The sequence below is a fragment of the Chrysemys picta genome, chromosome 1 (genome assembly GCF_011386835.1).
Source record: "Chrysemys picta bellii isolate R12L10 chromosome 1, ASM1138683v2, whole genome shotgun sequence".
Lineage (NCBI taxonomy): Eukaryota > Metazoa > Chordata > Testudines > Emydidae > Chrysemys > Chrysemys picta.
Genome location: NC_088791.1, coordinates 57,111,088 through 57,128,077, shown reverse-complemented (window position 1 = coordinate 57,128,077; position 16,990 = coordinate 57,111,088). Strand labels below are relative to the sequence as shown.

The 16,990-nt window shown below is 45.9% G+C and overlaps 1 protein-coding gene across 5 annotated transcripts in view; it reads right to left on the bottom strand.

Annotated features, from left to right (window-relative positions):
* The window catches only part of TMEM117 (transmembrane protein 117), a 347,322-nt gene that overhangs the window by 25,472 nt on the left and 304,860 nt on the right, over nt 1-16,990 (bottom strand). Inside the window, exon 7 of one of the 5 annotated variants that reach the window (XM_008162496.4) lies at nt 10,259-10,367. The exons of the other annotated variants lie outside the window; for them this stretch is intronic. Coding sequence (XP_008160718.1) covers nt 10,323-10,367 — 45 coding nt within the window. The 3' untranslated portion in view covers nt 10,259-10,322. Of the gene's footprint in view, nt 1-10,258; nt 10,368-16,990 lie in introns of those variants that run through there. 5 annotated transcript variants of the gene reach the window in all.

The following is a 16,990-nucleotide window of genomic DNA, read 5'->3' as shown; positions in this document are numbered from 1 at the left end:
GCCAAATGCTAAGTGCAGTATGTTAAGCAGAGTGGGTCCGGAGGTGAATTTTGCAAGCTGGTGGGTACTGTTACTTTGGGAATAGCAGATCTAACAGTTTTGTGGGCAGTCAGTGGAACAGGGGCTGAGCATGGGCACACTCAGAGGACTCAGGGGTTGGCATATGTCTATTGCTACCTACACAGAGAGATCGAGGCCTGCGAAGGCCAGGAAGGCAGTGCTTGTGTTGCCAGAGGCTGGTGGATTCAGAGAGCTGACACAGCAGGCAGAGGCAAAACTTCCTCATGCTAAGGGCAAGCGGTAGCGAGGTGCCTCACAACCCTGGGGAGCGTCAGAGGGAGGTTGAGAGGGGAGGCTGTGGGCTGGGCAGCAGCAGGGAGTGGGGCTGCAGCCCAGATGCTGGGCCTTTCCATGGAGAGCAGGAGCATGCAGGCTGCATAGTACCTTTCCCTGCACTTTATGGCTGTGCCCTGCCCTGGCATCAGGGGTCCAGGCTATACATACTCCAGCGCTTCCATCCCTGGCTGCAGCTCCACCAACCTGCCTTTACCTTATTGGCAACCTTTGGATAATAGCAACGTTTTGGTGGGAACCCAGGCATTGCTAATAAATGAAATGTGATGGCAGGATCTGCCCCCTTAAGGGTAGGGGTGTATAGGGGTCAGCCCAACCATGTCACGTGGCGTGGCCCTTTAAGACGTGGAAAGGTCTCCCAGGAGGAGAAGCAGGGGGCTCTTGTCTTAAGGAGAGAGACAGAGCAATGTCTGCAATACACCCCAACTGTGAGAGGAGGACTGGGACCTCCTGACCAGAGGGAGGAAGTCAACTGGGACTCTTACATGGACCCACAGAGGGCACAAACTTGAACAGCTAAATAAGTGAGTTATCCTCTGTAGAATGAGTGAATAAACCAGGTCCCGCAAAGGAGGTATATGTTTGAACTGTGAATACACCAGACCCCGCAGAAGTGCAGTTGAACTAATCTAGTCTGGGTAATTGACCAAAAGGACCCAAGCAGTGTTGAGCACAATGAGCTGAGTTCCCAATAATGTGGAATCTGTGGTAATAACATTAATAGATGTAAGGCCAAGAAGGGACTGTTATGATCATCTAGTCTGACTTCCTGGATAACTCAGGCCATAGAACCTTCCTCGGTAATTTCTGCATCTAGCCTAGAACTGCGGTGTGAGCTATAACATACCTCTTTTAAAAGACCTCCAGTCTTGATTTAAAGACTTCACGAGACAGAGAATCCATCATGGCCCAGCTAAATTGTTTCAATTATTAATTAACCTCTTAAAAATTGTGCTTTATTTCAAGTCTGAATTTGTCCAACTTCAGCATCCAACCATTGGATCTTCTGCCTTCTACTGTCAGAAATCTCTTTCCCATTACTTATAGCCTGTGATTAAGTCACCTTTCTTCAATAGGCACAGCACCCAGGGTCCTTGCCTTCCCCCTGGCCCCTTCCATGAGGCTTTTTCCACAAGCCTGCTCAGACACCTTCCCAGGCTGGCTTTGATATCTATGGTGGAAGTCCCACTGCTGGTCTTGCCCAGTTACCTCCTCACTTTAGTTGAAATGATGACAATGACCTCATAGCAACTCCTCTTTTGAAGGTAGCAGTGCTTATATGTCTTCCCCTTTCCCAGCATTCCTTGCTGGATGTGGGCCTGTCCTTAAAGGCACAGCACACCCCATTACAAAATCCATAAAGATTCACTCTTAGAATCATAAAATCATAGATGATATGGGTTGGAAGAGACCTTAGGAGGTCATCTAGTCCAAACCCCTGCACAAAGCAGGACCAACCCCAAATAAATCATCCCAGCCAGGGCTTTGTGAAGCCAGGCCTTAAAAACCTCTAAGGCTGGAAATTCCACCACTTCCCTAGGTAACCCATTCCAGTGCTTCACCACCCTCCTAAGTGAAATAGTTTTTCCTAATATCCAACCTCCACCTCCACCACTGCAACTTGAGACCATTGCTCCTTATTCTGTCATCTGCCACCACTGAGAAACAGCCGAGCTCCATCCACTTTGGAATCCCCCCTTCAGGTAGTTGAAGGCTGTTATCAAATCTCCCCTCACTCTTCTCTTCTGCAGACTAAATAACCCAAGTCCCTCAGCCTCTCCTTGTAAGCCATGTGCCCCAGCCCCCTAATCATTTTCATTGCCCTCCACTGGACTCTCTCCAATTTGTCCACATCCTTTCTGTAGTGGGGGGCCCAAAACTGGACACAATAACTCCAGATGTGGCCTCACCAGTGCCGAATAGAGGGGAATAATCACTTCCCTCAATCTGCTGGCAATGCTCCTACTAATGCAGCCCACTATGCCGTTAGCCTTCTTGGCAACAAGGGCACACTGTTGACTCATATCCAGCTTCTCATCCACTGTAACCCTTAGGTCCTTTTCTGCAGAACTGCTGCATAGCCACTTGTCCTTGTTGAACCTCATCAGATTTCTTTTAGTCCAATCCTCCGATTTGTCTAGGTCACTCTGGACCCGATCCCTACCCTCCAGAGTATCTACCTCTCCCCCCAACTTAGTGTCATCCACAAACCTGCTGAGGGTGCAATCCATCCCATCATCCAGATCATTAATGAAGATGTTGAACAAAACTGGCCCCAGGACAGAGCCCTGGGCACTCTGCTTGATACCAGCTGCCAACTAGACATGGAGCCATTGATCACTAACCGTTGAGCCCGACAATCTAGCCAGCTTTCTATCCACCTTATAGTCCATTCATCGAATCCATACTTTTTTAACTTGCTGGCAAGAATACTGCGGGAGACTGTATCAAAAGCTTTGCTAAAGTCAAGATATATCACATCCACTGCTTTCCCCATATCCACAGAGCCAGTCATCTCATAATAGAAGGCAATCAGGTTGGTCAGCATGACTTGCCCTTGGTGAATCCATGTTGACTGTTCCTGATCAACTTCCTCTCCTCCGAGTGCTTCAAAATGGATTCCTTGAGGACCTGCTCCATGATTTTTTCAGGGACTCAGGTGAGTAGTTCCCCGGATTCTCCTTCTTCCCTTTTTTAAAAATGAGCACTATATTTGCCTTTTTCCAATCATCCGGGACCTCCCCCGATCACCATGAGTTTTCAAAGATAATCACCAATGGCTCTGCAATCACATCAGCCAACTCCCTCAGCACCCTTGGATGTGTTAGATACGGACTCATGGACTTGTGCATGTCCAGCTTTTCTAAATAGTCCTTAACCTGTTCTTTCACCACTGAGGGCTGCTCACCTCCTCCCCATACTGTGCTGCCCAGTGCAGCAGTCTGGGAGCTGACCTTGTCTGTGAAGACCAAGGCAAAAAAAGCATTGAGTACTTCAGCTTTTTCCATATCATCTGTAACTAGGTTGCCTCCCCAATTCAGTAAGGGTCCCACACATTCCCTGACCTTCTTCTTGTTGCTAACATACCTGTAGAAACCCTTCTTGTTACCCTTCACATCCCTTGCTAGCTGCAACTCCAATTGTACTTTGGCCTTCCTGATTACACCCCTGCATGCTCGAGCAATATTTTTATACTCTTACCTAATCATCTGTCTAAGTTTCCACTTTTTGTAAACTTCCTTTTTGTGTTTAAGTTCACTGAAGATTTCTATGTTAAGCCAACCTGGTCACCTGCCACCTTTGCTATTCTTTCTGCACCTTGGGATGGTTTGCTCCTGTGCCCTCAATAAGGCTTCTTTAAAACACAGCCAGCTCTCCTGGACTCCTTTCCCCCTCATATTAGCCTCCCAGGGGATCCTGCCCATCAGTTCCCTGAGGGAGTCAAAGTCTGCTTTTCTGAAATCCAGGGTCCATCTATCATCTACTCCCATCTAATTAGGTAAGAGGAATGGACATATTCACACAGGCCCAAACCAAACCATGGAACCCAATACCACTGAACTTTGCATCCACATTTGAATTTTTGGCTGAGAGCCATCTATGCATGTATGCACAAATCCGTAAAGCAGTGTTTGTGTGTCATGTTTAGGAGTGAAGAACTTTCACTGATGATATGCAATATGTGTATTTACAGGTTTCCTGAGATGGCAGCCTGCTGTGAGGGGATGTAATGTATTTGAACATATTTTTAGAACTAACAGAAACATATCTTGTACCATGATGAAATAACATGAAATCAATAAGGAACACTAGCAAAAAAGAAAAAAAAATAGATAGAGCTTAATGGCTTTGGGAATTTTGTAACACCAAAAAAGACCCAAATATCTGACTCTAGTTGCTAATGTGAAGGATAAAATAATTAAATACATTGTTATGAACTAGTATGCCCCCTGAACAATGATAATATAAAAACTGGAGTGTTTCAGGGCTTTCAAAAAGTATTCATGCTATCTGTCCCCATTTTAGAAGATTAGTCTCTATTTTGAGCTGTATAGTTGTCATTTTGCCTTTTCTCCCTCTTAAAACTTTTCTGTGTCCAGTTTATTTCAAACAAGCGGTGGACCAGCTTTGAGAACCACTGCTCTAAGTGATCTTGAAAAAATTGTGCCACTATAAATGGAAAGAACTCCCACAAGGACAGATGCACTTCAGAGATTTGCCTGGTCAAAAAACAGAACTCAAAAATATGTCTTGTTTTGAGCTCAACCTAGAACAAGACAGAAGGTGTAGGTTTGGACTGGGGGTCTGAATCTAAAACCTCCCTTCTTACTTCTGCTTTTGGCTCATCTCTAAGTAAAAGTACCTGTGCAGTTGCATGCAAGTTTTGTCCAATGTACAACTGCTGTGATTAGGGTTGTGAGATTGTAATGTGCATTTTCCACTGAAAAAGAAAACAGGATTATGTGCTGCATTTGACCGATATGAGGAGAATTCATAGAGTTTAAAAATGATAGAGAATAAGACTTATAAAGAGACAGGATAAATATAGAATGGAATTTTGCCTTCCTTCATAAATTAAGAAAAGGAACACAGTGTAAATTTAGATTTTTTCCCCCTATTTTAAAAAAGTCATGTGTGTACTCCTTCCAGAACTGTTATTTCTCCTCAAAATTGTCTTATTTATAAAAAGATTATGTTGTAATGTAAAGAAATCTAAAATAGGTAGTGATGGAAAAACAAGAGCATTTGCTTTTTGAAAAAACTGGCTAGAAGTGCTTTGGTTTTACGGAAAATAGTAATATAGAATAAGTTTTGTTTTCTCAGTTCCCTCTATTCATTTTTAACTCAAACTGAAATAATAATTTCCTTGTGCCCTTTAAGTAGCTTTTCCTGTGCTTCTAGGACTAGCAGAAGAATAAAATAGAAACAACCTGAGAAACCCAGCATCAGCATAGCAAAAATGTATATAAGAGAATACCTAAGGCGTACTAGCTATGCATATAATAACATCACCACCATTTTCACATTTGTACTTTTAGGGCATGCACCAAAACTAGTATTAACACTGCAAAAATTATATAAATCATACTGGCGCTGGTTTTGTATGCTCATCTTATGCGCTTAGCTCTCTGACACACATACATAAACTGCACTGAGAGGAGAACATAAGAAAGTTTAGATTCAGATCCGATAAGCAACCAAAAGACAGAAGGCTTATCCTAAGCTTAGCAAATCTACAGTACCGAAGGCAGCCTTTCAGCCCTGTGGCCCTGTCTCCCAACACAAATGTACCATGAGCCTTGACAGCCTTCTGATACTAAGGATGCTGGCAATGGAGGGTGGCCTGCTGCACCCTGACCACCCTTCTTGGGATGTGTTGCATGGGTGGCGGGTATCATAGGCTGGGGGAGGCTGTGCCTCCCCAAATAGCCAGACGTGGTCCCACTCACGCTCTGCCCCTAGTTCCCCTCCTGCTTCCTGCTCTGCAATTCCCCCTGTGCAGTGGCCTGGGCTCGGGCTGGGGGCACACTGTCCACTCTCCCAGCGCTCTGGGGCTGGGGAGACTGGGGCTGTGCTGCCCGCCCTGCCAGCGCTCCAGGGCTGGGAGGGCCGGGGCCGCGCCACCCGCCCTCCCGGCGCTGGGGACACTAGCCTCAGTTGGGGGCTGGCTCCCACGGTGGTGCTGGGGCATTGGGCTCTGGTGGGGGTGATTACGGAAGGGGCGGGGTCTTGGGAAGAAAGGGCGGTGTTGGGGGCTAGCCTCCCCCAGCCGGCGGTTCATGCGCTGCCCATGATATGTAGGAACCTGCCTACTATTCCCAGCCAATCTGAAGTTTAGTGGATGATGTAAGACAGCGGAGCTGACCACCTCTTCTCTTGAAGATGTTAGTGGGGGTTCCCTCAAAAGATATGAAAGGCAAACAGCGGAATGCCTGTTGTACAGAGGGAGGCAAGATCACATTCTTCTCAGTGGCTTCTGACTTTTGGTCCAGAAACTGTTTCAAAAAACCAATAATACGTTCTGTATCAACACAAGGAGAGGTACAGCTCCTGTGCCAAAGAATTTACAGCCTATGGCTTCACAGAGATCTGGCTGGGCACTCAGAGTTCCATTAACTTCAGTGAGGATTTTACCTGCATGGAGCTCATTACAGGATCAGGGCCTATAGCAGAGGTGCCATATAAATTCAAAATCTTTTCACATTTCACATATGACAAGACATTCTTTAGTTATAAAACAATCAACAAACCAGGCATCCGCATGCTAAAATATAATCAAAGAAAAGTACAGCATCAGACTAAGAACCCCTACAAGGTCTATGGCATAAGACACACTTTTCATTTTATTGTGCTTCATTTACTCCAGGGTTTGCCATGAGACTTCGAGAATAAGAAGAAAACAATAGTCTCCCTACATCGGGGTGGGCAAACTTTTTGGCCTGAGGGCCACATTCGGTTTCCAAAATTGTATGGAGGGCTGGTTAGGGGAGGCTGTGCCTCCCCAAACTGCCAGGCGTGGCTCGGCCCCCACCCCCTATGCGACCTCCCCCCCACTTTTTGCCCCCTGACGGCCCCCCGACTCCCTGCCGCCCCATCCAACCTCCCTCTCCTTCCTGACCACCCTCCTGGGACCCCTGCCCCATCCAACCACCCCTTCTCCCTGTCCCCTGACCGCCCCGGAACCCCTGTCCCTGACTGCCCCCCGCCGCCCCATCCAACCTCCCTCTCTCCTTCCTGACTGCCCCCCTGTGACCCCTACCCCCATTCAACCCCCCTGTTCCCTGCCCACTGACCGCCACGACCCCCATCCACACCCCTGCCCCCTGACCACCACCCCGAATTCCCCATGGTCCTCTATCCAACCTCCCCTGCTCCCTGCCCCTTTACTGCGCTGCCTGGAGCACCGGTGGCTGGCGGCGCTACAGCCGCGCCGCCTAGAGCACCAGGACAGGCAGCGGCGCCACCCGGCTGGAGCAAGCCATACCACCACGCAGCACAGTGTGCTGGGTCAGGCCAGGCTCTGCAGCTGCGCTGCCCCAGGAGCTCGCAGCCCTGCCGCCCAGAGCACTGCGCCGGCAGCGGGGCAAGCTGAGGTTGCGGGGGAGGGAGAACAGCAGGGGAGGGGCCGGGGGCTAGCCTCCCAGGGCAGGAGCTCAGAGGCCGGGCAGGAGGGTCCCGCGGGCCTGATGTGGCCCACGGGCCATAGTTTGCCCACCTCTGCCCTACATTAATGCAGGGTCTACTAGTTTTATTATTTTCAATATTAATAATAAGAGGCGATGTAAAACTAGCGTGCTGCTTGTATTATTATACTGTGCCTTCCACTCAGACCACAGTATTCCACTGCTCACTCACAGCAATTCAATGACATGAAATAACCTCCTATTACTAAGAGTGTACGTGACTTAATAGTTGCAGAAATTATTTACAAAATAAAAACAAACAGATCACTCTCCCTTCTCTTTGGGGAAATGCTTCTAGCACAGTCTGTATGCAATGCATCCATAAATTACATACCTTAAAGTATGAACAAAATCATAAAACTAAAAATATGGCCTCAAATGTGAATAAAAACCCAGGGAAGATAAATCTCCTCTCCAGCCCTCTCTCTGACCCCAGTGCAAAAGCTCCCTTACCGCGTGTGAGAGCAGAGAAATGCAATTTCAGCTTTTTATTCCAGAGCAATATATCTACCACTGCCAGCTACATGCAGAAAACATGAACTTCATCCTAAAAGGTTTTCAGTGTTTAAAATCACTTGGGAAGATTGTCAAAAACACAGTGAACCAAATTCTAATTGCACTGACTCACCCTGGCTTTGACAAACAAAACAATTTGGTTTGAATTTCATAACTGTTCTCATCAAAATCCTTGGGAAAAGAGAGTGCATGTATTTAATGCTTCTTTTTGAATCTCAAAGACAGAGTCAGAGTTTGGTGGGGAGCCTGGAATGAATTAAAGAATTCTTCCAGTCAGATGTGAATCTATATATAGCAACCATCTCTTTTCAAAAGCAAAAGCTGAATAATAATTTTAAGAAATGGCATACGAGGCGTGATGGACAAACCTCAAAAGGTTCAGAAATTCAGTCTAGATAAAGATCCACATTTCAAATGCTTGGCTGAAGCTTATCCAAACTAACAGGGATGCCCTCCTGCAACCTTCCTTCTCAGCCCTTACCTTTGATCTGGGAAGGAATCCCTTTCCCATCTGACTGCAATAGCACTTCAGGAAGGCAGCTTGCCAGCTATCCTACGCAGAGAATTTATTTAGGGGGTAGGGTCTGCAACCTTTGCTGATAGCCTTATTCCTTTTGACACAGGACAGGTTCTCTTACCCTGGCAATCCTCTTAGAGGAGTGGTTCTGAACTTCATCTTCCCATCTGACCTCTTCTGAGAAAAGAAGGAAAATTTGGCACCCTCTCCATACTAGTGAGAGTATTTGTGTACATCTTCCCCACCAGCAGCATTTTTTCCTTAGGTCGGAGGCTCCATAGCCTTCCCCTCAGGTTCAGCAGGAGGAAGGACTGGATTTGATTCTGCTCATTTTTAATTTTGTATTTCTGGGTAGAGATGCCCCAAAATGTACAATGTGCTATTTGGTACATTGCTCTAAAGGCCAGATCCTCAACTACCAGAGCTCAATTTGAGTCAATGGAGCCACATTACACCACCTGAGGATCTGGCCCAGAGCAATTAATAGAACAGGTAATGGTTTAAAGGCATACTGTGTGTCTGTCTGGTGGTGGTGGTGGGGAAACATTGTTTGATGAGGAGTCTTGTTTTAACCAGGCCAAGCCATCTAAAGTAGATAGCTAAGTTTGGTCTTTCTGGGCAGGGAAGAGATAAGAATCAAGGTTTATTTTCAATTGTTTAAAGAAATGCTAAATCCATTTTCTCATCAGAGGAATCATTTTAGAGCAATTCACCAAGTCAAGATAATGAATGAGCCTTTCTTTCATGGCATTCCTAGCGGAGGCATTATCCCAAATGATATGGTTACTGAATATGAACATTTATAAAGGGACAGTCATTATGTGAATTATGCATTTTACATAATTTATTTTGACTTACAGTATATAGCACCACGTTTATCTTTTCACATTCAGTGATAAAAAAAGGCATCAATTATAACCCCCCTATCACAGAACAAATGTCTGTTCCTCAAATTGCCATGCTCATTCAAATATATAATTATACATTGAAGGATACAGGGCAATCTTAACTTGGTGTAATAAAGAAACACTCAAAAATACATGCTTAAATGAAGCTTCTTAGGCATCAAAGGTGCAACACAAAACATAGCATGTAAGCAGATCTCCTCTGCCTTCTAGGGCTCGATGGCTGTTGTCTGAAACACCGCTATTGCTAAGTATGTAAATCCACTCAGAACTGTGGGGATCAATACACTTGCTACAATGTTTTAAAATGAATAAGTGAAAAATTCCTTTCACATTCCTGCAGACACAATTCATTTTTTGTAGAGGCTAATCCAGTTTTCATAGCTGAATACCTGTACATTAGCTGTGAAGCATAGAATGCATCAAAGGAATAAGAACCATACAAGTTGTAACAAACAGAACTGCAGTTTTAAAGAATTAATACCGTGTAATAGGAGGTCCAGAAATATAATAGGTAAAGCAATTCAGAGCCACTTCTACAGGTTATTACTAGAGCAATGTGCTATTTAGGAATTAAAACATACTAGGCCAGGGGTCTGCATCAGCATGACTGATTTGACAGACATTGGCCAATTGCTGTGACTTGGTCTGAAAGTTATTGCACAAGTTTCTGCAAATTAAAGTTCAAACTCTGAGTTATTACCAATATCATTTGTCTGCATTGTGTGAAGGGAACTAGTTAGTTTGTTGCTCACATTCAAGTTCTGGATCCTGGTTCGGGATCTTTCTTTCTTTCTTTCTTTCTTTCTTTCTTTCTTTCTTTCTTTCTTTCTTTCTTTTCCATTTTTAGTATTGCCCTTTTCGTTTGTTTTGAGTATCCCTTAAATGACTCTGAATTAGAGGAAAGAAAACAGAATTTAATCATAATTAATAAATAATGGGTCTGATCATCCCTTTGTGATTTGCACACTGGAATCATTCCACTGAATGTTCAATGGGAACATTCAGAGTATGTCTATACTGCAGCCATAGACATACTCTGTAATTGGTATGTAATTACCATACATTACATACCAATGTATGTATGTAATTTCCAGCTCTGGCAGATGTACCCACACTAGCATGCTAAAAAGAGCAGTGTAGCTGTGGCTACACAGGCTAGCCACTCAAATACAATTCCACCCCAGCCCCTGGGTATGTATTTGGGTGACTAGCCTGAGCCACTGCCTATGCTGCCATGGCCATACTGCTATCTCTAGCTTGGGCGGCACTGACACACCTATGTAAATCACACCTCCCAGCTGGAGTGTAGACATACCCTCGGAGTGTGGGCTTGGGGGAGAATGAGAGGTGTCTTTCCCACACTAGAGCATAGCCACAGCAGATGCCCGTTGTCCCCAACGGGAAGCCACTCAAAAGTTTATGCACCCTGAAGCTGTGTTAGCTGTTGAGTGGCACCCCTTCAACACAATGTTGGGGCTGTTTCCCACAGCAGAAGCCTTTTCACTATGGCTCTACAGTGAACTGGGGGAGAGGTGCAAGAGGCCAGGCTCACAGTGTGGATCCCTGGAGCTTGGTGGCTGAACCCCTTGCTTCTTCCAGTGTACAAATTTAGAAGAAACTCACCAAATTTTCCTTTCTCGTTTGGCAATCTGGGCCAATATAAACACAATTTAATTAGAAATATGACTTAAAAATAGCTTATTTATATGGACTACAAATGGTCAGACAGAGAGACACAGAACAAAGTTCTATGCAGCAGGCAGAATCTAATTGTCTCCTCTTAAAATGTTCATGATTTTTTTTCTGCCGGTTTTTTCTCTGCATCTCCTCTCTAACTTCCCAAATTAGTTTTCTTGCAGGCAGTATCTGCTGCCAATAAGATTCACCTTGTGTGCTTAACCTCCTTGATTCACATGGTGAATCAAATTACAAAGATAATCTCACTCAGGTCTCTTTTTAATATGTTTTTTAGCTAACTATTTAAGAGGCCTGCAGGAATATTTCCTGTTCTGGGAACTTATACAATTCGAAGCTACACTGTCTTGCACCCATGTCAAAAAGCTTCATTCTTTATCATGAATTCTCACTCCAGCTAAACTTTTGGACAATTTGGATCCTCCTCCTTATTTGAATTACCTGGATAGTAAAAATAGGTAGCCAGATAAAAGTGCTAGCTTTGTATGAAGCAGTGTTCCTCTACAAAAAGCAGTAATTTAGGGCTACATTGCTTAACGGGCACCAGGAGGGCCGGCTCCAGGCACCAGCCCACCAAGCTTGTGCTTGGGGCAGCACCTGGAGGGGGGCGGCGCGGTGCTCCGGCTCTGGCCGCCGGGGAGAGCGGGGCCGGGGCTCGCCGCCCTCCCCCCGGCGCTCTGGCCGCCAGGGACAGCGGAGCCGCGGCGGGCTCGCCGCCCTCCCCCCGGCGCTCTGGCCGCTGGGGACAGCGGAGCCGCGGCGGGCTTGCCGCCCTCCCCCCGGTGCTCTGGCCGCCGGGGACAGCGGAGCCGCGGCGGGCTCGCCGCCCTCCCCCCGGCGCTCTGACCGCCGGGGAGAGAAGAGCCCCGACCGGGACTCGCCGCCCTCCCCCCCCGGCGCTCTGGCCGCCAGGGAGAGCGGAGCCCCAACCGGGACTCGCCGCCGGGGAGAGCGGAGCCCCGACCGGGACTCGCCGCCCTCCCCCCGGGGCTTCGGCCGCCCTCCCCTGCCGCGCTGGGCGGGGGGGGGAGGGGGGGCGCGGCTGGAGACTTTTTTGCCTGGGGCGGCAAAAAGGCCAGAGCCGGCCCTGGGCACCAGAGACTAAATCCTGCTCCCACTGAACCTAATGCCAAAAACTCTTATGACTTTCCATGGTGCAGAATCAGTATCCAACCTCTAGCCTGATCACTGAGCCTCTAATTCATGTAACTGGGTGTAATTTTGCACAAGCAATTAATTGCACCTTTTTTACCTTATTGGGACTTGATATACTAAAAGGACAGAGAGACCATGTTCTAATCCTAAATTTAATTTTATATAGTATTTAACCAATTGCACCTTCCCTAATGATTTTACATTCTGAATACATTGTTCTACCTCCCAAATTCAGAACCGGATTCTCAGTACTTTCCTGTGCTAGCGATAACAATCTTACTGAGAATACTAGAAATGTATCCAGTAAATAATTAGATTTGACAGATGCTAGTGTGCCATCAGCTAATCCCCCATGAAGACTCCCATACAGAATAAACACAATATATGCATAGATTTGCTTTGGGACACTTTGTGCAAATTTACTGACCTGAAAAAGCTGAAAATGAAAACCTATATTTAAGTTCAATGTTAATTTCAACTGACCCATTTTATTTCAAAATGTGTTTGCAACTCCATCTCCTCCAATTTAAAGAAAATTGAAAACACCATTGAAATCATTATCAATTTTCTTCATTTAATTAAGGCCAGATTTTTGGTAAACAAACAAAAAATCCAATAACCATGTTGATGATGTTTTCAATTATGTTTCTGATTAAAAAATCAGGAAAAAAACTGAAAAAGTTGTGAATTTTTTCCACACACAACACCAACAAATTCCAACAAAGTTGACAACTTTTCACAAAGTAAAATTGTATTTTTAAAAAGGTTATGTTTTACCCCAAAAGCCCCCAATAACAACAACAAAAAGGTCCCTTGAAAAATTTCAATCTGTCCTAGTATGGATGTGTTCTGTTATTCCTGTGTTAAAGCTGGGTCTTAGAGGAATTAAGGAAACTAAAAAAGGAGGGTGTAAAGAAAAGCATTAAGTTATTGCTACAGGAATGACTATGCAAATGAAATTATGGAACGTTTGTATGGATGTGACTATCCTAGTGCTTGGGTTAAGCCTCTGAGCATGTCCAGTATTAAACACTTAAAAAGAATTGAACATACTCAACATTGTCAGCATGGCTCTATTAGGAGCCATTCTATCAGGGAGTGGGAGTGGGAAATGAAGCCAGAGGCTGTCCGAGAATAGCTCACAGTGAGGGGAACCTCATCCCTGAAGATCCCCTAAATTCAGCAAATGATGAGGACATATAGCCTTCAAAATGCACAGTCTCCCCACCCTAATGCCTCCCAACCCGATTTGGAAATGCCAGGAAAATTCTGTAAGGAGAACCACAGAGATTTCCTCCTGTCTTACCCCCTGAGTAATATGGATTCAAGTACAATAAAAGAGAGATGGAACAGACTATTTACATGATACCAAAAATAGAATGTTGACATTATAATTTCTAATAGCTGTGGAGTGGCAAGAGGGGAGTAATTTATGTAACCTACGTCATAAAGATACTCAGATACCATTGTGACAAGTGCCACATAAAATAGATATATATTCTAGTACATGAACAACAAGGAGTCTGGTGGCACCTTAAAGACTAACAGATTTATTTGGGCATAAGCTTTCGTGAGTAAAAACCTCACTTCTTCGGATGCATAGAGTGAAAGTTACAGATGCAGGCATTATATACTGACACATGGAGAGCAGGGAGTTACTTCACAAGTGGAGAACCAGTGTTGACAGGGCCAATTCAATCAGGGTGGATGTAGTCCACTCCCAATAATAGATGAGGAGGTGTCAATTCCAGGAGAGGAAAAGCTGCTTCTGTAATGAGCCAGCCACTCCCAGTCCCTATTCAAGCCCAGATTAATGGTGTTGAATTTGCAAATGAACTTTAGTTCTGCTGTTTCTCTTTGAAGTCTGTTTCTGAAGATTTTTTGTTCAATTATAGTGACTTTTAAATCTGTAATAGAATGACCAGGGAGATTGAAGTGTTCACTTACTGGCTTATGTATGTTACCATTCCTGATGTCCAATTTGTGTCTATTTATTCTTTTGCGGAGGGACTGTCCGGTTTGGCCAATGTACATGGCAGAGGGGCATTGCTGGCACACGATGGCATATATGACATTAGTGGATGTGCAGGTGAATGAGCCCCTGATGGTGTGGCTGATGTGGTTGGGTCCTCTGATGCTGTTGCCAGAGTAGATATGGGGACAGAGTAGGCAACGAGGTTTGCTACAGGGATAGGTTCCTGGGTTGGTGTTTCTGTGGTGTGGTGTGTAGTTGCTGGTGAGTATTTGCTTCAGGTTGGGGGGTTGTCTGTAAGCGAGGACTGGCCTGCCTCCCAAGGTCTGTGAGAGTGAGGGATCATTTTCCAGGATAGGTTGTAGATAGTGGATAATGCGCTGGAGAGGTTTTAGCTGGGGGCTGTATGTGATGGCCAGTGGTGTTCTGTTATTGTCCTTGTTGGGCCTGTCCTGTAGTAGGTGATTTCTGGGTACCCGTCTTGCTCTGTCAATCTGTTTCCTCACTTCCCCAGGTGGTTATTGTAGTTTTACGAATGCTTGATAAAGATCTTGTAGGTGTTTGTCTCTGTCTGAGGGGTTGGAGCAAATTCGGTTGTATCTTAGGGCTTGGCTGTAGACAATGGATCGTGTGATGTGTCTTGGATGGAAGCTGGAGGCATGTAGGTACGTATAGCAGTCAGTAGGTTTCCGGTATAGGGTGGTGTTTATGTGACCATCACTTATTTGTACTGTAGTGTCCAGGAAGTGGATCTATTGTGTGGACTGGTCCAGGCTGAGGTTGATGGTGGGGTGGAAATTGTTGAAGTCCAGGTGGAATTCTTCAAGGGCCTCCTTTCCGTGGGTCCATATGATGAAGATGTCATCAATGTAGCGCAAGTAGAGGAGGGGCACTAGGGGACGAGAGCTGAGGAAGCGTTGTTCTAAGTCAGCCATAAAAATGTTGGCATACTGTGGGGCCATGCGGGTACCCATAGCAGTGCCACTGACTTGAAGGTATAAGTTGTCCCCAAATCTGAAGTGATTGTGGGTGAGGACAAAGTCACAAAGCTCAACCACCAGGCTTGCTGTGGCCTCATCAGGGATACTGTTCCTGACAGCTTGTAGTCCATCCTCATGTGGAATATTGGTATAAAGTGCTTCTACATCCATGGTGGCCAGGATGGTGTTTTCAGGAAGAACATCAATGCATTGTAGTTATTCTAGTACATGGAGTTTCAGTATAGTTATGTAAGTAGGGCTGGTACCGCTGCCTATTAGTAAGGTTGCCTGACACATCCTTTATAAGACCCTGCTTTCAGTTGCTTATAACTTTGCCAAACTTTAACCATTTGGACTGAAATTTTCCATGCCAGCTGTCTGCCTCAGGCTGAATGTTGTTGGAAAATTTTAGCCTAAACAATTCAGCCGTTTCTGAGAATGAGTCTAGGAATAAATACACTGTTTTGTCCACATAAAAAAAAAGAGAGAGAAGCTTTATTGCCCCCCATGCTTTGGAGCAGGGATTTGAAATTTGTCAAGGGGGTGGCCTTTGTGTCAGGAATGTGCCTTTTGCCATCCCTGCGAAAATCCACCCAAATGCAGCCAAGTTATAAGCCTTTGAAAAATTGCACTTCACTCATGCTTGCTAGAGACTTGATAGTTAGTCAGCTACAAATCTTCAAAGATGCTCTCCTCACTGAGCATGCTTGAGCCTCTCACAACTCCTAATGTGGATAAGACAGTGCATGCCCCATCCCTACAGAATGAGTGAAAGAGCTCCAGCCAAGGACTACAGGGGTATAGAAGGAATTTTCCTGTAATTGCTGCTCATGGTGGGGTTGGGACCAGGCACCAGGAGTAAGAGCAAGGAGCCTGTCTTTCCTGTGCTCGCAATGACACCCCCCCCCCCCCCACCGCCCCATCCCTTACTGGTACCCAGGCAGCAAGGAGGAGGAAGCCATTTGATTCAAATGAAGAGCAGACAAAAGCTGGAAGCTGGAGCAGGGAAAGGAGTAGAATGGGACAAGGAGACTGGTGAGACTGAGACTGGAGTGGGGAGAGGAAGTGTGACTGGGAACTGGAGGTAGGGGAAGGTAGGCAGGGACAGGCAGGCAGGGAGACTGAAACTTGATGGAAAAGGAGACTGGAACTATGAACCAATGGGGAGTATATGGGGGGGGGGGTGAAGGGAAGGAGAGCAATATTTGACAAGGAGCTGGCATTTGGGGAGAGAACTGGAACAGGCTGAGCAAAGACAAGGAGCCAGAGCGGGAATGGGCAGGGAGGAAGCGACTGAGATTGGATGAGAAGACTGGGAACCAGTAGAAGGGGAGAGAGAGATCAGACAGAGCCAGGAGTTAGGAATTGCCACTGGTTGAGCAAGAACACTGGGTGTGCAGAACAGACTGGACAGCAAGCTCAGAAGGGGTGACTAGGCGTGACTAGGCAAAAAGAATGGGACTGGGATGAGAAGTCTCAGGGAGTGAAGACTGGGACTGGGTAGGCAAGGAGAATGGGATGGGAAAGAGGGAGGCATGGGGAAGAGACAGGATTGGGACAGGAAGAGATTGGGGCATAAAGCTCAAGCTTGGGGGAAACGGGTAGATGAGTCTGTGCCCACTAGAGCACACACTTCTCCAAAACTTGGAATGGAACCCAAGATTCCTGAGTCTCAGCATTCCTCTGCTGTCAGGAAATACCTGAATGTG